The sequence below is a fragment of the Motacilla alba genome, chromosome 21, assembly GCF_015832195.1.
Source record: "Motacilla alba alba isolate MOTALB_02 chromosome 21, Motacilla_alba_V1.0_pri, whole genome shotgun sequence".
Taxonomy (NCBI): domain Eukaryota; kingdom Metazoa; phylum Chordata; class Aves; order Passeriformes; family Motacillidae; genus Motacilla; species Motacilla alba.
The window spans coordinates 2,508,502-2,529,421 of NC_052036.1; the positions used below are offsets into that span (position 1 = coordinate 2,508,502).

The 20,920-nt window shown below is 49.0% G+C and overlaps 1 protein-coding gene across 1 annotated transcript in view; it reads left to right on the top strand.

The window, feature by feature from the left end:
* Positions 1-20,920, top strand: part of SKI (SKI proto-oncogene) — a 103,065-nt gene that overhangs the window by 72,106 nt on the left and 10,039 nt on the right. Inside the window, exons 3-4 of the mRNA XM_038159453.1 lie at positions 18,777-18,902; positions 19,382-19,497. Coding sequence (XP_038015381.1) covers positions 18,777-18,902; positions 19,382-19,497 — 242 coding nt within the window. The remainder of the gene's footprint in view (positions 1-18,776; positions 18,903-19,381; positions 19,498-20,920) is intronic.

Consider the following 20,920-nt stretch of genomic DNA (forward strand, 5'->3'; position numbering starts at 1 on the left):
AATAATCATATTTTACATATCAGTGCTTGGGTTTGAGCTCAGCACGTGGAGTCAGTGATGGAGAACATAATGAGCAGGAATTCACAGGGATGTGTGAGAGGTGTCAGGAAAAAGAGGGAAAAAAAAGAGCAACTCTTGTGGAGTGTCCAGTTTTGGAGGATTTGATCTTAGACTAACTTAAATCTTCTTTTCTGTTGAACTCCATGCTTTGATTTAGAAAGATGAACTGAGCCCTTTTGAGTTGTTGGGAGTTTCCACAACTGGATCCTGCAACAGCTCTCTGCAGCTATTGGCAAGTTGCACTCAAAGGTTTGGAAAGTGAATGTTCAACATGTACGAGACAAAACTCACCAGCTGCACCTTGAATTGTTTCCCAGCTGGAATTAATGGTGTTTAACCCTATTAAAGAATTAGGAAAAGGAGGTTCTTTGGGGTTTGCTTGCTGTGACAACATCAGTCTTGTTTCTGTAGTACCTTCTGCTAGAAAATACCAAACTCCTCCTGAAACTGGGATGCTGTTTATATTTTTAAGGTTTACATTTTATTTACCTAAAGCCATTCAAATAATGTCAGTGGCAGAGCCAGGAATAAAACCCAGTGCTGCTGCCCTTCAGGCTGTGCAACTCTCAGTCCTGCCCTGAAGCTGATGGACAGATCTTTCTCCACATCTCACAAGGGGGAGAAGGGGTTGTGCTCTTCTTTTATTTTAATTTTTTTTTTCTGAGAAAACAAGGAAGAGTTATTGGAAATATCCATGAGAAGGGCATGAGATGAAAGCAGGTAGAACCAGTGAGTTTTGCACATACCCCAGTCTGTGACCCTAGATTTAAAGCACATGTGTCTGCTTTGGGCTGTTGGCATTTATTTGTTCTATGTCCTCACTCCCAGCAGTGCTCGAGGACGACTTCATGTCCCCATGTTTTGGGTTTAGACTGATAGGAAATGGGCTCCAAAAGGAGTGAAGTTGAGTTTTGGGGGTTTTGGTGGGATTTTTGTCCAGTTTTAATTCTATTTAAAAAGGGGAAGAAAGCACAAACGAATGTGACTGCTTTCCCAGCCATCTGAAGCTGCCTCAGCTTGCATTCCACGTGGGTCCTGCTGGCTCTACAATGTCTGCTGCTGACAGCACATGATTTTAGTATCTAATTCTATTAGTCATGACCCAAATCAGCTTTAAAATGGTTAAACACATAGAAGAGGAGTAGGAGTAGAGTGTCAAGAATAGCTTGGAAGAAGATGTTATCCCACATACCAAGGAGCTGGTATCTCAAAGGTGTCACAGTGATGGAAGTGAGGAGAGGGCTGAGCTGCCAAGTTGGTGTAACAAATAAATATTGACTCCCAATGGAACGTGCACTTCTCCATCAATTCAAAATATCCCCTGGCACTCCTGGAGCACAGCTACCACAGAGTTCAGCTTCTTGTGCAGCACCCTTGGGAACAATTCCCATCCAACCTGGTGGGGAACAGGAGCAGGAGCCAGAACGCAGCAGCCTTCAACCTCAGCTGCTGAGTGAGTCACTTGGCCTGTTTTTGTTGTGCAGGAGGAAGCTGGGATGGGGCTCCTGGATCTGGTGGCACAGCTCGTTGGCTCTTCATGCAGGTCATGATGTAAAATTAGGCCTCATTTCTGAACTAATTGTCACTAAAAAGGCATTTTTGGCCTTAATGTTTGGGTTGCTCTGGTTTACTCTGTGTGGAGCTGTGGAAATGCTGCTCCATTTACATTTTTAATAATCCTATTTCTCACCACTCCCAACATGCTATCATGCTGTCTTTGGATGGATGAAAGGAACCACAGACCTACAAAGCAGCAAGTGGAAAACTGTAGGAAAGAATGTCAGGAGCACTGACAGGGTCTGAGGGAGCTGTGCTGGGAGTTTACAGTGGATGTGTTGGAGTGAAGGGAGTGTCAGCAAGCCCACCTTCCAGGGTGTCTCGGTGGTGTTAATGCATTCACATTAACTGCAGCCCTTAACTCATTTGCATTTCTTCATTTCTTGGTACTTGCCAGGAGCTTCGCACCCTATCGAGAGGAAAGGTGACCCAGAAGGAGCAAAAATCCAGGATTTTTGAAAAACATACATTTGCCAGAGATAGATAATGCTTCTCCTTGGATTTTAAAGGGGGAGAGCTCAGTTGGAGCTCAGTGTTGGAGCTCTCCCTTTAAGGCTTGTGGTTATAGTCCATCTTTTAATCACTACTTTGATCTGATTAAATCCTCAGCCACAGAGAAATCAGCTTAGAGAAACATGTCTCCTGTTGAATCTGAGAGCAGTAGCAGTTCAGAAAACCAAGCCAAGCCAAATACCATTTGGAAAAAAAAAATGGAAGGTTTAGGTCTCACCAAGAGTCTGTGGCGTGGTGAATCACTGGCACTGCTTCCAGCAGGGTGCTCCAGCCTGCTCCTGGGGATGTCCAAACTCCCCTGTGGCTTCATCTCATGTGCAAACACATCAAACCTGCCCCAGAAGGGACACCTGGAATTGGTTGGGTTTTTATTCTTGTGCCTTCTGCTTCTCTCAGCAGTGTTGGGATCAGGTGTGTGTTGGATGGAGGACAGGGAGGAGTTACTGTGCTTTGCTTGGGAGTTGGGTATCAAATGAGTTTTAATCTTCTTTCAATCTGTCTGTCACCTTATTACTCTCAATCTCCTTTCAAGATGTTATTCAAATCCACATGTGAGTCTCTTTACCAAGATTATAACACAAGAAGTATCCCATTAAACAATTCTGGTGGCACCCTACAACAATCCTTAGCCTGTGGATCAATATTAAAGTTGTATGGAGAAAAAAAAAAGGGGGGAAACACCACTTAAAACAAGAAATGTGTTTTCTCTGATCTCAGATTTACCCTATTATTACTCAAAGTGCAGCTTTCAGCAGGCTCTGTGTTCATCCCTACTGGTACAGGCAAGGAATGTCTAACACTGACTGCTAATCTTAAATTAAATGTTTTATGTTTCACCTGATCTTTTGAGCCAGCAGGACTACAACAGTTTCATCCTAGAGTGAAAATCAAACCTGTTTCTCTCCAAACTCACACTAAGTAGGAGTCAGGATATGGGAGCCTCGGTTAGAAGAATTCTGTAAGAAAAGTCAGTCTTTTCTGTCCATGCCTTTATCTGAAACTCCAAGGAAGCAGTGAAGTCCTTGTTTCACTCTCACTTCAGCTCTACTGAGCCTGACCAGTTAGACACTACCATTGTGGAAGGATTGCCATTTTAAAGCTCTTCTGCACTGGGGTCGGGTTTGCAGCATTCCTGGGGCACAGCAGCCCTGGTGGCTCAGGGTTCAATGCCTCACCCAAGGCCAGGCAGGGCTGCAGTGAGAGGCAGGACAAGAATCGTGTTTTATCTGCTATGGTGGCCAAAACCTTGGCAAACCAATTTTTTGGCTATTTTTTTTTTCACTAAACTTTGTGCGCTGTTAACAGACCCTGTTTTAGCTCTCTGGGTGCTACAAGCTCTGTATCAAACAGCAGTGTCTCCACTCCCCTCGGGAGCAGCATTCCTGGCTCAGGACAAGCTGGGATTCTGACACGTTTGTCCCAGTGTCCTGCAGTATGGCATTAGCTTTGTCCTGGCAGAGAAATTCAGCTGAGGAGAGGGGTCAGACAAAATAAATTTCGTGGGACTGAGTCTGTTGTGAGCTTTTTTCTACCCCTTGCTAAAGCTGAAACCTCCCCCTGCCTCCTTGGTCAGCTGAAGGTACTGCAGGCTGCTGGGGAGCCAGGCACACAAATGGGGGGATGGAGGTGTCACTTTTCCTTTTAAATTGTGGAGCTGCAGGGGAGAAAAGGCCTGTCCAGACCCAGCCCCTGAGCTGCCCTGAGTGCAGCCAGCTATTCTGGGAAGGCAGCAGCTCACAAAAGCCATGAGAAAGGCAAGAAGACAGAGGGGCCCCAACCTATTGTTTCCCCTGTTCATTCCAAATAATCGTGACTCCCGTGACCTCCTGGCTCCTTCCCTCCAATGAGGATTTGGGGGCAGCTGCTGCCCTGAACAGCTGAGCCCAGCATTATCTGCCTGGATCCCTGCAGCTCCTTCCTCCCACCCCAGCAGAGCAGCAGTGGCAATGGTCACCTTCTCTGCCACAAAATTAATCTGTCCTCGTTAATGAAGGTTTGGGATTCTGTTTGGTGTTTCAAATGCTTGTTCTCTCCCTCCCCATGAGATTTGCTGCTTTAGCCCCATTCCCTGTTCCGTGTGCAGTTGTTGCTGTGCAGCTCATCCTGTTTCTTAGGGAAGCTGGCTGAACTTGGCCTTGTTGAGAGCAGGATTGTGATTTTTGTCAGAGAGAGTTCAGTTTGCAGCCTGGTTCAGTTCTTTTCCCTCCTAAGCAGACGTTTTCCTCTCCTGGTTGGAGGAACCTGCCCAAATTCCTTGGACAGTAATTCTCAAGCAGTATGTATGGAACAGCTTTGATGGTTGCAAAGGATTTTTGCCTTAATGTGTTTGAGGCCTTTGAAGCTTTTGGCTGTTGCACCACTTAAATTAGGTTTATATCTACCTAAAGGTGATAGTTTTTGTTTCCTTTAGTGGCTGGCAAAACTCTCCTTGAGGTGAGCTTTGATTTTCTCAGCCTCGCTTGTGTTTAGGTGAAATGTCAACTTCCCTGTGCTTCAAGCTAAATGCACTACACAGACACTGTGTTTGTACCAGCAGGCTGTTGGATTTTTCCTTGGGGAGACAAAAATCCACCCTGGCTCCATCAAACCCATCTTGTCTCCTTCTCCTTGGTCCCTGGGGTTCCTCACCTCCTCCTGCCGTGCATGGAGAGAGAAGGGATTTTCAGCCAGTGAGTGACACTTTGTCCCACTGGGAAAGGGAGCGGTGAGATCCTTCACCGCCCTCTCCAGTGCAGACCTCAGGCTTCACCTGACACAGGTCTATCCTGTTAAACCTTCAAGTGAACTGGCTTGGGGTTTTTAATACTCAATCTCAGAAAAATGGGACAGAGACACCTGTAATGTGAGACAGGTAAAGGTTTGGGGGTTGGGGCTGTTGGCACAGTGTCATGGTAAAGCAGGCAGTGAATTAAATACAAAGCTGTAGCTGGAACATCTCACTCCTGATCTAACAGTAATATCTGATCCATTCATTTGTCTGTCCAGGCTCTCCTTTTCTGTTGGGTTGCACAAGTGAGCGAGGGGATCAGTCTCATTTCAGATTTTTCTTTCATGCTTGACTTGTGCACCTTTTTCCTTTGGTGCTCCTGTGAAGGAGAGCCCTCAGTGAATGGTGATTTGCAGCTATGTGAAATCCTTACAGCGGTTTATTCTTGGAGTTTTGTGCTTCTTTAGACATCTCTAAAGCAAGTAAAGCTGTGGCCGTGTAAGAATGGTTAGATTATCCTTATGGGGAACTCCAGAGATCAAAGCCAACCTTGGGATTACCCATCTCCAGGACTGCATTGTTGTTGGATTCTTCACTGGGATGTGACCGATTGTGCTGGCGGGATGAGTGACACTGGCATGGATGTTTTGCTGGTCCTTTTGGGAAGATGTCAGGGCATTTTTCCACACAGACATCTTCCTGGTGTTCATCCCTGTCTCTCTGTGTAGCCTGCTCTGAAATATGTGGTGCACCCACAGATGGAGTGGCCCAGGAGTACCCAATGTCCTGCAGAGCAGCAGCACAGGACCTTGTGCCAAATCTGTCCTCTGGGATATGGCTGGGACTTCTCTTCTTCCTCCCAGGAGCAAGGCAGTTTGTGTCTGACTGCAGATCACTGACATTTCTGTTGTCACCCCACAGATCTGAGCCCTTCACCCATGTTACCACAATTTCCTGCAAACTCAGCCTGTGGCTATTGAGTCCCTTCTGTGCATGATCCACCCTCCCTTCAGCTCCTGGCATTAGACAGAGATTTCCTGTCCCTGTTCTAGATGGATACACACCGCCTCCTTCCCCGATTTGTTATTTATTTATCATTCCTTGTGTGCTGGATGTATGAAAGCAGCCCTGAAATGCAGAGCCTGTGAACCTTTAGTGTCCCAGAGCAGTGATGTTCTGCAGCTCCCCGTGATGTGACAGCGTTTGCTCTCGTGCAGTCAGGCTTTCCCTTGACCTGAGACTTTCAGGTCAGGCTTTTACTGCCAATTTATACCACTCCTGTGGCCAAAACACATCACAGTTCCAGGAGATGGAACAGCACAAACCTCTGTAAGGTCTGGCTTCGTCTGGGCTCAGCTGCTCACCGTGGTTTTAACCTGCAGTACTCCTCAAAGCCTTGTGTGGGTCAGTCACTGCATTAGAGGCTGCCTTAGAAAAGTTCAACCCGAGTGGGTTTGAGGCTTCCAAGTATCAGACACAAGAAGAAAATCAAAGATGAGACCTGGAAGCCTGGAGTTCAGCTCTGTGTTGGTCCCCATGCTGGGTTTGGTGCAGTGTCAGCGTCGTGACAGCAGAAAGACAGAAGGAAAGGCCTCGGGCTGATACCTTGGAAATCTTGCTTACTGTGCACTTTGGAAGTTGGTTGTGTTGCCAATAATAAGAAAAAAGTCCACCCCTTGGTTTAAGCAAAGGAAAGTGGGGGAAGGGACATTGCCATTTAGAGCTCCAAACTTTCCCTCACCCCTTTCTTCGTGTTTCTGATCGCGGGCTGCAGTCCAGGCTCCGTGGTGGTTTGTAATTAAACCCAAAGCTTGGAGGTTCTGGGGAGTTCTCGTTGCCTACCAGGTCAAACTGAATCTGGTTTCTATCATGGACTATTTCAGTTCAGTTACCCCTTGAGGAAGTCTGGGAACAGACAGGCCATTCATATTGAACAGATGACCTAGGCTTAAAAAAACCCTTTTTGTCTGTTAAGCTTATGGCTAAGATATTATGAAAACGGCTTAATAATGTGCCCTAACATTTATACCACACTATTTTCTTACTTTAATTTTCCAGGCAATTAAAAATAATTGAAAGTTACTGCCAAACCCCCTGAAGATATACTTTTTCTTTCAAATAAGCTTATTTTCATACTTGTGAGGTCACCAGATATTTATTTGACCATCTTTATAGGGGTCAGGCCCGTTCCACACACAGAATGGGGATGTGGAATAGAACTTGCATTGTAACAGCAAAGTGAGAAGTGAGAGCCAAGTCGTGAGGGGCCGTGTTTATTGCTGGGGCACCACAAACAGGACTTGTACACCCACCAACCCAGGCCTAAATTCTGCAGCTCAGCACTAAAAATCTGTGTTTAAAGCCTGTTAATTCTGAATAGAGGCAAACAGAGCTTGGAGTGCTTGGTGAGGATGAGCTGGGGCCAGGCAGTGCCTTGGGGGGTTCTCAGTAGAAGGGTTTGGTTTGGGGTGGCAGTGGAGCCCTTCTGGGGGCTCTGGGCATTCCGAGCCCCACATTGTCACTGTGGCCATGAGAGGGGATGCAGTGGGGAGGGAAAGCAGCAGTTCTGTTGGTGGATGTGGAGTGTGCACAGTCAAACCTCCCTCTCTGCTCTCCTATTAATAGAGTTGTAGCAGACACAACCCATGTGGCTGTGCAGTCACGCTGCTCTCAATATTGCTCAGCCAGTTCTCCCCTAAAGGCTTAAAATCTATCATGTTATACAAGAACTGAAAGCCTTCTTGGAGTGTCCCAGATTTCCCCCTCCTGCCCATCCTATTCCCCTTCCATTTTTCCCTTCAAATTATCTTTTGCTGCCTCATCTGATGTTACACAAAGTAGGTTTTTTGAAATGTTGTGTCTTTCTCTCCCCATATTCACACACATGGGGCATTTCCTTCTACCTGTAGTCATAAGGTGAGTTTATGTTGGGAAAAAGGAGAGAAACAGGTGGGCTTTTTGTCAAAATTCTGTCTATTGGACAAGACAACTTGCTAAAAGCATCTTTTGCAGTGACGGTGTTCACATTGAACATCCCAGTGTTGGGATGTTTTTACAGAATATGCTGAGCTGGAAGAGACCCAAAAAGATCCTCCAAGTGCAGCTGCTGGCCCTGCACAGGACACCCCAGCAATCCCAGCAGGTGATTTTGCTCAGTTATTTTAATTTTCCTGTAACTGTTGGAAGCGTTTCTCTTTTCTCAAGGTGACCAAACCTTCTGAAGGCTAAAAATCCTTTTCTGAGTGCATCACTCCAGCGTTGTGGCTAAAATTACTTCTGATTAGACAAATCACTCACTGGAACATGGAAGGTTCCTCCAAAGCAAACCCTTCCTGACACAGCAGAGCTGCTTTGGCAGAAAGAGCAAACTCAAGGGCTCTCTCCTCTCTTCTCCTTCATTCATCCTCCTCCTCCTCCTCCTCCTCCTTCCTCCCCTCTTAAACCACCCCTAACCCCCCCTTAACTCCATGTCTGGTGGAAAGAGCATGTGATGTTATTTCTAAAGGCAGCAAAATAAGCTTTGGAAGTCTAAGACTGTAATTGGTTGTCTGCCTTTATCCTGGGAGCTCTGGGGAGGTTCAGGAGTAATAACTGTTACTTAAAGCACATGAGCTTCTTGTGGCCTTCCTAGAACTGCAGAGCACCCAGGCTGTCTGGTGCTTAGGCAAGCATCTGCCTGTCTGCAGCTCTCAAAACATTTTGGAAGCAAAAGAATTTAGGTTTTCCCTCTCTTCTGTGTGTGGAGAAGTTGCTCAGTGTGTTCTTGCAGCGCTTGGCTGAAAACTGAGTTCCTTTGAAGGATATTAAATTTGCTCAGGAACTTAAAGCCATTGGCACCTAAAATATCTATAACTGTATGGTTACTGCTCTTCTTGAGTCATCTTCTGATAGAAGGACTCGAGGTGTGAGGTTTTAAATATCCGAGGCCTTGCTCTGGTTTTTTTTTCCACTGGGACTGGGGGTTTTCCATGGCACTGCCTTGTAACCTTAATAGGATTTGTAACTATTAATCCATGGCCCATGTATTGACTTTCACTGATATTTATGTAAAGCAGTCTTGGGTTTAAAAACTGCATTGGGTGCTGGGTGGAGCAGAAAATTCAGATTATGTGGTGATGTTACAGTGACATTGTGAAGGTGTTGGAGGTAATTGCAGTTGTTTCCCTTCACCTCATTGTGCTTGAGCTCCAAATCAGAGCCTGCCTCTGTGTCCTGTCATTGCACACACACTGCATCCCCCAGAATACTCTGAAGCTTTCCCTGTGGTCATCTCAAGTAAATGAAATTCAGTGAAAAATAAATGTAGGGCAGTGCTGCCTTTGTGCAGCCTGAGGATCCCAGTTGTTTTGTACAGTTTTTATTCTGTATGACCAAAAAACGACCCTGCAGCCAGCCAGATGTGCTGCTGAAATGCATTTTCCTGCAGTGGGAGGGTGAGGATGCAGAGCATCCTGTAAATAATGCAGGTGAGTGTGGGCACAGGGCAGGCAGTGGGGGCTGTGCCTGCTGTGCTCCACCGGCTCTTCAGCCTTTGAGGTAATTCCTGGGGATGTCCTCAGGCTCTTGTCCCAGCTGAGGCTGTCAAAGGTGCTGGCCCTTGCCCTCACAGCAGTGTCACATGCTCACACACATGTGCCAGGCCAGGAGAGCCAGCCTGGCACAAGTGCCAGATTAGGGGCTGGGAGGGTGAGTGGGCTGACAGTGAATTCTTCAGCTGGACTGGGAGGATTGCTCAATCAAGGCTGGTTACTGACTTGGCTGTTTCTGTGCTGTTTGCTTTTCCTCCCAGAATAAAAAGGTTGGGTGCTGGTGGCTCTTCAGGGGCAGATTCTCCAGGGAGCTCTGCAGGGGAGTTGGGGGACACCTAAATCAGGGCACACTGGAGCTTGGCAGCTCCATCCCCAGGTACCACAGAGAACTTTGACAAAAGAGCATCTAAAGCCCATCAGTTTTATCTGTTTCAGAGCTCCCTCTCTCCTTTCTTGGCTTCCTGAACTGTGCTGGAATCAGTGGAAGTCACAAGGGGAATGCTTGTCCTTTTATGTAACACTGGAGACCAAGCTGAGGTTCTTGCTGGCAGAGTGGACGTGTCTCCACAATCCAGGAGCAGAGGCCTGGGAGAGCTTGGAGCTGGAGCTTGGGCCAGTTACAGCAACAGAGCTTGCATGGCAGAGAAAATGTGAGGAGAGAATTTTATTCCCAAAGGGCTTTTTAATTACCAGAACTGTGACCCCACAAACTGGGCAAAGCAAGTCTGCCCACAGAGGAAATGAGGAAATTCTGCTTTTCCTTGCTGGACCTGATGGCATCACTTCCCTGCCCTTGGTTCTTTCCCATGGCCAGAAGTGTTTTCCTGGGACACCCCTCCCTGGGTGTGCAGCACACATCCCTGGCCACGTTCCCCTCCCTTGGTCACTCTCCTTCCCCTGCTCCTGACAGGGCATCCCAGAGTTCCCAGGAGCTGCTGCCAAGAAAAACAGCCAGAGGAAAAGGGGCCATGCCCTGTGCTCAGCCCCTCTGACCTGCTCTGGGCTCCAGCTCAGCCAGGGGAAGGGTGACTTGAGCTGTTTTGTTTTGATTCAAACCACAGGGCAGGGAATTCTTTTCAAGCTGTAACTTTTAGTTTCCACTGGAAAGGCAAAACAGCCTCTTAGCCAGTGGAAAAGAGGCTTCCAGGTGCATCAGCCAAGAGGCAAAAGGCAAGCACATCGTGTAACAAACGATCAGCTCTTTGCAGAGGGCTTTTTACCAGAAAAATCAACAAATCAGGGGTGCTTCATTGGAGGGATTTAACACCGAGGTAGCCACATTCACACATGGCTTTTCCTTTTTTTTTTTCTGGCTTATTTCAGAGTTCCCACCTGGGCAGAGGGTATCACCCCACGATGGGTTTGTGCTCTGCCCGTGGCAGAGGGATTTCTGCAGGAATCAAAATCACTCTGAATGGGAAATACTGATTTTGTGAGCAACTGCTAAAGGTTCAGAGAATTTTGGGACCGAGAGAATGGCTATTAAGAAGTCATTATTTATAGAAGATTTGAAGAGTTGTGTGGATTTATAGATCCATATTTATATCAAAGAGTAATTCCATGCGATGGATGTAGCAGGAGAAGTGTAAATTGAAAGCATAATTGTAGAGATCAGGGATTCAACAGCCAGGTGAGCTGGCTGAGCATTTTTTTATCAATGCAGGTTCCCAGGTAGAATCTTCATCATGTCCAAGCTTCGTGGAACTTGGGAAAAAGTCCCTAAATTGCAGTGGCCCAAAGAATCCCAGCAGCTTCACCATGGGTGAGAGTTAGAAAAGGTTTGCCTTTGCTCCCTGCATCTCAGACTGAAGTTTGTGGCTCGGGGTGTGCCTGGGAGGTGCTTGCAGGGTTTGCTGGATGGAGCACAGCCTGCTGGAAATGCCTTGTGTTTGCTCCCAAGGATAAGTGCAATCAGCAGATGTCATCTGGCCTAATTTTTGTGCTAAAGGAATAAAAGGAAAGAAATGTTGAGACAGGAGAGAAAACGGGTTTTTTCCTTTCTTTTATGCTAGCCAAGGAGCTTTGAAAATGGATGACGACTTATGCCAGAGGCTATGTAGAGTGTTCTAGAAAATAATTTGAATTTGCCTTTACAAAATGAATTCATCAAAGGGTACTTGCAGGACTTTGCTTTAAACTGGGATTCTGTCTGAAATAAAACAGCCCAGTCCCTTTTCACTTCTGCTGTTGTAAATTTTGGAGATGTTTCCATAGAAATTAAAGATTTTTGCACAGGTGTGAGAAAAACTCAGTTCCCAGGTTTTTTTAGGTGAACTTCCCATGCTGCCAACGTGACCAAACCATCTCCTCTTTCCATCCAGTTCTTCCAGCCCAGCTGGAAGGTGTGTTTGCATGGAAAATCAGCCCTATGCTCAGCCAGGAGCCCCCTGTGAGGAGGACACAGAGCCCCCAGGGGCAGGGAGAGCCCCAGTGCAGGAGGGATTTTTATTTTTCCACAGCTCCTTCCCTGCCTGTGCCTGGCAGCTGTGGTTGGAGATTCCCCCCAGGTCACCCCTGGGGGACACGCTGGCAGCCAGTGTGTGCTGGGAAGGCAGGAATAGAAAGCAAATACTTCCCATAATCACACGTCCCAAAATGACAGGGGAAAAGGAGTCCTTGTGCTTCCACCAGAGCAGCAAAAAAATGGGAAGATGGAAAGCCTGGATTCCTGCCCAATGAAACCAAAATTGTAAAAAAAAAAAAAAAGAAAAATAAAACAAATGCTACATACGCTCCCTGGAACTGACACTGCAGTGTGGAAGGTTTTTTCTCTTTTAAATATCTACAGTAGACAAGCAGTAAATCTTCTTACAGCTCCGTGGCACAGCTTTATTTTTAGCTTTTTTTATTATGGAGACAGCCCTCCCCAGCCTTCAATCTGTACCTGAATATATTTATTCCTCTAATCCACGTGAAAGTGCAGTCCTTACAAAGACCTCTAATACCTTATTAATCACTTCTGGACCACGTCACAAAGAGGCTTTAGGAAGAAGTGTTCTGGCCATGGGCAACGTGCTCCTGGAGGCTTAAAGGATGTGGATAAAGGGCCCTTTTCCCACATGGAAGGAACTTCCACTGGGCATTTTAAAATTTGATTTAAACTGGAAATTTGAATCTGTCAGAGCCCTCTCCCTTCTCATGTGGTTCAGTCTGTTCTTAGGGAGGCTCAGGCCTGTGATTTGTGAAAGCAGCGCGTGGAAAATTCCAACTTCAGTTCCCAGGTGTGGGAATCGTGGTCTCGGTAACCTCCAGAAGCAGATTTGAATCCTTGTCACTGGTCAAGGTACATTCCTTCTGAAATGCCACTGACACAACTGGGGAACTCAATCCCTGTGCCAGCAGGAGCCTGAAAAACGTGTCCTGGGTGCTCCTGGAGGAGGAGTGGCCACTCAGAGCCAGCACTTCAGGGCTTAAAATAAAACTCTGCATCCTTCTGTTCCAAGTAAAAGCAGGAGATAAATGTCATGGCACCCTTTCAAAATGGGTCAGTGGTGTTACCCTTTTTCTGTCTGCTGCTCAGCCGGGTGTGACTGCTCTGTGGTCACACAAGTGACCCAGGAAAGCCACCTAGAATAGACCCTGGAAATTCTCTTTCTCAGTTCCACTTGCATTTCTCCCTGTGCCCTTCGTGGAGCAGGAACAGGCTCAGCCCCTGCTCGCTCAGCCTTGCTTTACACGATATTTGCTGCAGTTCGGGGCACCATGGAACAGAGCTCGGCAGCTCCTCTGGGCCACGGGGTGCTCCCTGTTGGCTCCGCTGTGCTTTCAGCCCGTGCTGTCTGTGCTTTCAGCCCGTTCTGTCTGTGCTTTCAGCCCGTGCTGGCTGTGCTTTCAGCCCGTTCTGTCTGTGCTTTCAGCCCGTTCTGTCTGTGCTTTCAGCCCGTGCTGGCTGTGCTTTCCCCCCGTGCTGTCTGGCTGTGCTTTCAGCCCGTGCTGTCTGTGCTTTCAGCCCGTGCTGGCTGTGCTTTCAGCCCGTTCTGTCTGTGCTTTCAGCCCGTGCTGGCTGTGCTTTCAGCCCGTGCTGGCTGTGCTTTCCCCCCGTGCTGTCTGTGCTTTCAGCCCGTGCTGGCTGTGCTTTCCCCCCGTGCTGGCTGTGCTTTCAGCCCGTGCTATCTGTGCTTTCAGCCCTGGTGGCTGTGCTTTCAGCCCGTGCTGTCTGTGCTTTCAGCCCGTGCTGTCTGTCTGTGCTTTCAGCCCGTGCTGTCTGGCTGTGCTTTCAGCCCGTGCTGGCTGTGCTTTCAGCCCGTGCTGTCTGTCTGTGCTTTCAGCCCGTGCTGTCTGGCTGTGCTTTCAGCCCGTGCTGGCTGTGCTTTCAGCCCGTGCTGGCTGTGCTTTCAGCCCTGGTGGCTGTGCTTTCAGCCCGTGCTGGCTGTGCTTTCAGCCCGTGCTGGCTGTGCTTTCCCCCCGTGCTGTCTGTGCTTTCAGCCCGTGCTGGCTGTGCTTTCAGCCCGTGCTATCTGTGCTTTCAGCCCTGGTGGCTGTGCTTTCAGCCCGTGCTGTCTGTGCTTTCAGCCCGTGCTGGCTGTGCTTTCAGCCCGTGCTGGCTGTGCTTTCAGCCCTGGTGGCTGTGCTTTCAGCCCGTGCTGCCTGTGCTTTCAGCCCTGGTGGCTGTGCTTTCAGCCCGTGCTGGCTGTGCTTTCAGCCCGTTCTGTCTGTGCTTTCAGCCCTGGTGGCTGTGCTTTCAGCCCGTGCTATCTGTGCTTTCAGCCCGTGCTGGCTGTGCTTTCAGCCCTGGTGGCTGTGCTTTCAGCCCGTGCTGGCTGTGCTTTCAGCCCGTGCTGGCTGTGCTTTCAGCCCTGGTGGCTGTGCTTTCAGCCCGTGCTATCTGTGCTTTCAGCCCGTGCTGCCTGTGCTTTCAGCCCGTGCTGGCTGTGCTTTCCCCCCGTGCTGTCTGGCTGTGCTTTCAGCCCGTGCTGCCTGGCGTGTCCGGGCCCCAGCAGAGCCTGCCTGCGTTTCTCTGGTTTGCATCAGCCCAGCCCTGGTGGTTGCTGCCCTGCTGAGAAAGCGGCTGAGTTTCTGTGCCCAGACGGGGAATCCGAAGGGACAGGAAGCCCCACCCGTGCTCGGGGTGTAACTGAGCTCCCCGGGTGACAACGAGCAGCAGCCTGACACAATGAGAGGACGCTGCAGATTTACAGCCCCCTTTTTATGTTCTCTACTTATCCTCTGCTTTTCCAGCCGGGTTTTCCAGTGGAATTGTTTCTGATTTACACCTGCCTTAAGGATACAAAATGGAATTCTGCAGTCTTGCAGTATTTTGCCAGTTAATTTTTTCAATAATGCAGATTTCTCTGGGTCGGGATAGCTCAGTAGCCTTGGGGACATGAGATCTTTTATTTCTAAGGATGCCACACCATGTGGCAGGAATCCTGCACATTTCCCATCCCTGCTCTGAAGGAGGGGAGAGGCCAAGGGATGGATTCCCCAGTGGAAGCAGCACAGAAGTGCAGTCACACCTGGCTGGGAAGGGTGAGCAGCTCAGATCAACCTGTGCCACTGCCCTGCTTTACCAGATCTCTGGCTTTAACCAGGATTTGGGATTTATTGCCCAACTCAGGCCCAGTTTGGGGAGATTTTATCAGCAGAGGGTAGGCAAGGATTTGGAGCATGGGCTGACTTTTGAAGGTACATTTCCAAGCTAAAAATTCACAGGTATGGAGGCCTCCTAAGTGTTTTCCATTTGTTGATGTTTTCATTCTTAACAAGGCAAAAGCAGCCCAGTTTTCAGTACCATGTGTCATGGGTTTGGGGCAAAGGATGAGGAGGGAGCAAAAGCCTTTGCTCAGTCCAGATGTGTCAAACTGGGATGCAGCAGGGGCAAAAAAGTGAATTATTCAGGAAATGTATTTTGGTAGACACTAGGGCACCAAGAATCATACCTGTGAGCACTCCCATATCTTAAAATATAACATTTTTTTCTGGGCTCATTTTCTATTGCATTTGAAGCAAAAAGTGTTGTTGAGGTGCCTGACCTGCAGCTGCTGGTTCTGCTCCTGGTACCGAGCTCCAGGGAAGGTTTGTCTTCCTGAGAAGGAGAGGGTCAAAAATTCTTTCCACTGGTCTCATGGTTTGTTACTGTAATATTTAATTGAAGTAGAAAATTTGATCTGACATGTCAAATGTGGCCCTGGCTGGCCGCAGGCCAAGCTGAGCTGCCTAATTTCGGTTTGCCTTAAAATGGCTGGCAAAGTTCACAGGCCCAGATTTCCCTTTGGAATGTACCTCTGCAATCTTTTTTTAGTGGCTGTATAAATCTTTCTGTATCTATTTCCCCCTAAAATTTGCTTCAGAAACCAACAGTCCCAAAGCTTAAGTAAAGGTTTCACGTAAGCATTTCTGGGCCCACTTTGTATCCTGAAGTTTCTTCCATCTGTGGATTGGAGAAAATGTTTATTAACAAGTGGCTGTGTCCAGCACAAAGCCCATTTGACAGCAGATTATTAAATTGCCTCCAATGGAAATAAAAAAATGAATAGGAAATAAGGAAATATTTATTTCAGTCTTCTCGAGTTTTTGTTCGAGTGTTTCATAAATCGTTTATGAAGATGGCAAGACAGCTAGATTGGATTTTCAGTATTTCTCTTGCAACTTGGTGTGTGTTTCATTATTTGGCACAGAGGAAAAAATGAAATCAAATCATCCCCATTTGAGGCAGTCCCGAGGTTTGTTGGCTGCTGTGGCTGGGCTGGAAGTGCTGGAGTGGGGTATCTTGGTGCCTGGAATCTGTCCTGGAGTGGGATGTAATGGCTGAGTCACATGGAGAGCAGATTTGGTGCTCAGTGTCTGTCTTGTTCCACATCTGAGTCTCTTCCTGTAGTAGAAACTACTGGAATTGTTGCATTTTTACATGGTTAAAGTGAAACCTAAATGCAAGGTGGGTTTTTTAAAGCATCTGCCAAGAGGCAGTTCTGCCTTAAACATGAAAAGACCCTTGTAATCCAGGTGGGACAGGGATGGAGAGGCTGGAGGAGTCAGCACAGCAGCTCCCAAACCATGCTCACAGCAGTGCTGAGTCCCCTGGCGTGCTCTGGGCAGCTCTGGCTTCTCAGGGGTGCCTGGGGTGGGAGGTGACTTCAGGGCAGGAAAACCTGTGGGCTCTGCTCAGCACCTCCTTCTCTGCCCCTTTCCATCCCTCTGGGGGAGGACAGCCCTGTTTCCCCTGCGTACACAGCTCCTCTGCTGTGTGTTTCCAGCTGTGTCCCCTGTTTCCAAACCAGCACAGGCTTCTGGACATGGAAGTGGAGCAGCATTTCCAGGGGTGTGCTCAGACCCTCCTGGCCCTTGGGGTCAGCCTTGACTTGAAGGCAAAAGAAGGGGGACAGTGAGGAAAGCTGGAGATGATTCCTTTAAAAATGCAAACGAGATCATTCTGTTGAAACATCTCCCGGAGCCTTTCTAGGGCTGTCCCTGCTCCCCGTTTCCAGAGCTGGGGGTGCCTGGGCTGCTGCTCTGGGCCCATCCTGGGGCCTGTCCCCTTCCCGCCTGGACAGAATGTTCAGGACGGACGGACGGACGGGGGGGAGGGACGGTTCCATGCTGAGTCTTGCCACCTGTTGCCTTTTTCATTCCAAGCCCCCCTTCCTCCCCACCCTGCAGGCCGAGCTCCCCTCCCCACACAGCCCCCCATCCCCAGTGGACAGGGCTGGGATCAGCAGGCACTTGCCAAATGCCTTTCCCATGCTGTCACTAATTCTGCACAGGCAGCATCTCCGAGAGCAAAACCGAATCTTTTCCAGCGCATTGTGCCGGCTTTTCTCGAGAAGGGCTCGGGAATGCCTCTTCCTACTTGGGTCTGAGGGGAGGGCCCGTGCCCTGGCTGGGCAGGAGGCAGCCCTGGGGAAGCCTGAAGCTGTGCCCAGAGAATCTGCTGCAAATCCCGCGGAGCTGGAATTTGGCACTGGCACGGGCTAATTTTGTCCTGGGGGTTGCACACACACACCCCCACACCCCTCCCATGTCGTCCTCCTTCATCTGCTCTGGATGGAAAGCTGCCCCGAGCTCCCCGGTGCCAGGGAATGTCGTGCTGAGCCCTCCAGGCTTGGCTTGGTGACGTGTCTGGGCACTCTGGCTGGGAGGGCAGCGAGGGGCTGCTGCCACACGGGCTGGCATGGCCTGGAGAATCCTCTGCCCTGCTCCACGAGCAGCAGGCTCTGCGTGGACTGAGGCTGCAATTTCCTCCTAATCAGGGCACAAACGGGGCGCAGTTAGAGAGCTCTTGGGTAGGGAGGCCTGAGAAGGGCATTTGGACAATTCTGCAGGTGCTTTTCAGGTAAATCATTTAAATCACAGTGCTCAGGATTCAGTATCAGCTGGGGAAGGAGCCTCTGAGTTCCCAGCTGAAGGTGCCTTGAGGGGACTGATTTTCAGATCACAGGACATTGGCAAAGGGGTCCTTCCTGTCACTGGGGGGGACACCTGGGCTGGAGCATTTCAGGCTCCCAGGACATTACCAGCCCAGCTTCTCCGGACACACCTGGATCAACACTTGTTTGCCCACAAAAATCACGGTGAAGAGAAAGGATGAAACAAACGAATGCAAAAACGAGCAGTTATTAATGACTGCAGCGGGGTTCTGCCCCCCTTCTGGAGCCAGGCTGAGTGGGAATGGGGAAAGGTGGTGACTGCAGAACTGCAAAAAGACACAAGAAGGAATAGAAACAGGGGTGGGATGTTTCTTTTATTGTTTCTGGTCGTGATGCAGCACAAGGTCCAGAACCTTCTCCCTCCCTGCTGTGAGAGGTGTTTGTACTGGCAGGCCTTCAAGCTGGTATCCCCAGTGCACCAGTTAAACCAGTAGTTACCAATTTTTTTGCAAGCCACGCTGGGACTATAGGAATTTTATTCCTTCACAGTGTTGAAGGAAAGGGATTTTGCTTGCCAAAGGGCTTTCTTATGCTTGAGGATGATTTATGGGCCAAGCTGAGCCACTTGTGGAAAAGGCAAAGCAGCTCTTGGCAGCACCCCCAGAATCCACTGCAGCTGTGGGGTAGTGAAGTCATCGGCATAACAACCACTGCAAACAGAATAACAAAGTCTGTTCTGTTCTCGTTTAAAATAATCTTTCCAGCTCAGCAACCACATTAAACTTACCTTTCTGCATGCAAAAATCATAAAAGGCTGATAGTTCTCTTCAGCTTGGAGCGAGTGGCTCCCTTTGATCACTGCCCATCTCTCCTGTGCCACGCACACTTGACCTGGGTGTCTCCCGTGGAGGAGTGAAGTGTGTTATGTCACAGTCTGTGTCTGCCCCTTGTTTGCACTCCTTTGTTTGGTCTTACATTTGGAAAATAAGAAAAACACCCAGAGTTTCTTCCTTCTAAACAACAAAATTTGCTTTTGCTTTATAACTCGTTTCTAAGCTGATTGCAAAATTAAAAATCTGACTTTGATTTTTCCTGCCTTTGTTTCAGGTCTCTTCAGATCCTCCTGCTTCCAAAAAGCCCAAAATAGATGACTCTGCTTCCCAATCTCCAGCTTCTACTGAGAAGGAAAAACAGTCCAGTTGGTTACGGTCCTTATCCAGTTCGTCTAATAAGGTGATTGTTGAATATTTTGTGATCAAGAGAGATCAAATTGGCACAAAGCATCACTCTACAGAGGAGAAATTGAGGGAAAGAACATGCCCAGGGTTTCTAAATTAGTAACATTTCCACCCTTTTCCTAGTCAGCATTGAGCTACCCAGTCCCCCCAGATTCCTTGTCACCCTCCAGTGCTCATTGACCTGGATTGTGACGGGGAAGTAAGGAATTCCCTTGTGCCTTTGAGGTACGGGAATCCTGCAAGGCTCAGGATTTGGGGGATAGGATTTGTTTGTGGCTCTTGGTGATCCCTACAACAGAGCTCGCTGGCCAGCAAAACCCACAAGTGCACTTCCCCTCTGAGCCCTGAGCGAGGAGGTCGTGGCCAGTGGGGAGCGGCTGTGGGGATGACTGAGGGTGCCCTGGGAAGTCCCAGGTCCCCTCTGGGGGGGTTTCAGAGGTTGCTGGGGTCACTCATGTCCCGCCCTGTCCCCAGAGCATCGGCTGCGTGCACCCCCGGCAGCGCCTCTCCGCCTTCCGGCCCTGGTCCCCCGCGGTGTCGGCCAGCGAGAAGGAGCTCTCCAGCCACCTGCCCGCCCTGATCAGGGACAGGTAAGGACACAGGGACAGGGAGGGGGGCTTGGGTGGGGTGCCAGGTGCCTCTGGGTTTGTCCTGTGCTCAGTCACAGTGTTTGCAGCTGCAGGGGTTTTGTTTGCAGAGAGGAAACACAAAAAGTGTTGCTGGTTTGTGCGTGAGGGGGGTTGAAGGTGGCACCTGCCATCAGAGTGTCAGCTGGAGCTGCTGTGCAGGGCTGGTCACTCGGGGGTGCAAGATGGAGTCCCTGTCCTGGGGCAGTGCTCAGGGAGATGCAGCCCTTGCCAGGCCCCTGTCCGTGGTACCAGCTCCCTGTTCCAGCCCAGCTCAGTCCTCTCCCATCCCCACAGTGCCAGGGAGGCCGAAGGGCAGCAGAGACGTCCCCAAACCCCCTGGGTCCCCTGGCCCTGGGGGGTCCTGGCTCCTCAGCCTGTCAGACCCATCCAGACACCGAGGCCACGCTCTGCTCTTGGAGAGGAGCAGCCCTGAGTGAGTCACACAGCAGGTGGGACCTTGGTGTCACACTGAGAGCAGAAAGTGTCAGGGCAGTTCGACATCCCTGTGCCAGGCTGGGGCTGTGCAGTCTGAGCAACCTCCGAGCCAGATTTCTGCCTGAGGGTGATGATTTCTTTGGAAAGTTTGACTTAAGTGACCAGGTGTTTTTAGGGAATATTATGGAGAACATATTGTGCTGCCCCTATGAATAAGTTTCTTAGAAGCTGTGGGGATTGATTTTAAAATAAAGAAAATAGAAGGGAAAAAGCCTATCAGCATATCCTAATTTTTAACCTCAGTGGGGGGAGAAGTGGTGTGAGTGTCCTTGGTATCCCTGTGAGAAGCCTGGCTGATTTCAGTATTGGATAAAGCCCACCTACAACAGCTCCAGGAGAAATTTTAACTGATACCACATCATGTTGTAGGTGCTAAATTCAAGTTACAAAGTCTTTGCTCTGCTTTTTGCAAAATTCCATGTATTTGATGTCGTGTTAATGCTCCCCTTTAACACCAGGGTTTAACCAAAGGTTTGCTGGTTGTTGTTCCTGTGGTTTTACACACGGACACTCAGGCGTGTGGCAGAATCACAGGGCCACAAGAAGATGCTTTTCCACTCCATGGGTTTCCTTAAGGAAGTGCTGGTTTGAGTTTACAAAACATTTGTGGACAGATGAAAGTCCAGCTGTGCAGTTGGTTAAAACAACAGCGCCGTGAAGAGCAGGAGGAAACAGCTTTAGGACTTTTAGGCTCTGGGAGAGCTCATCTCCTTGGTGCTCCTAGGATTTGTGGCCCTTGGGATGAGATCCCTGCGTTTAGTGAGGGCAAAACACCAAACAGTGCCATGGGCAGGTTCTCAGCTGCTGTGGGATTCACTGCCACTCCCGTGGTGTTGGCAGTGGAGCTCTGCCTTGGGAAGCTCTCCAAAGCCAGCCATGTGACCGTTTT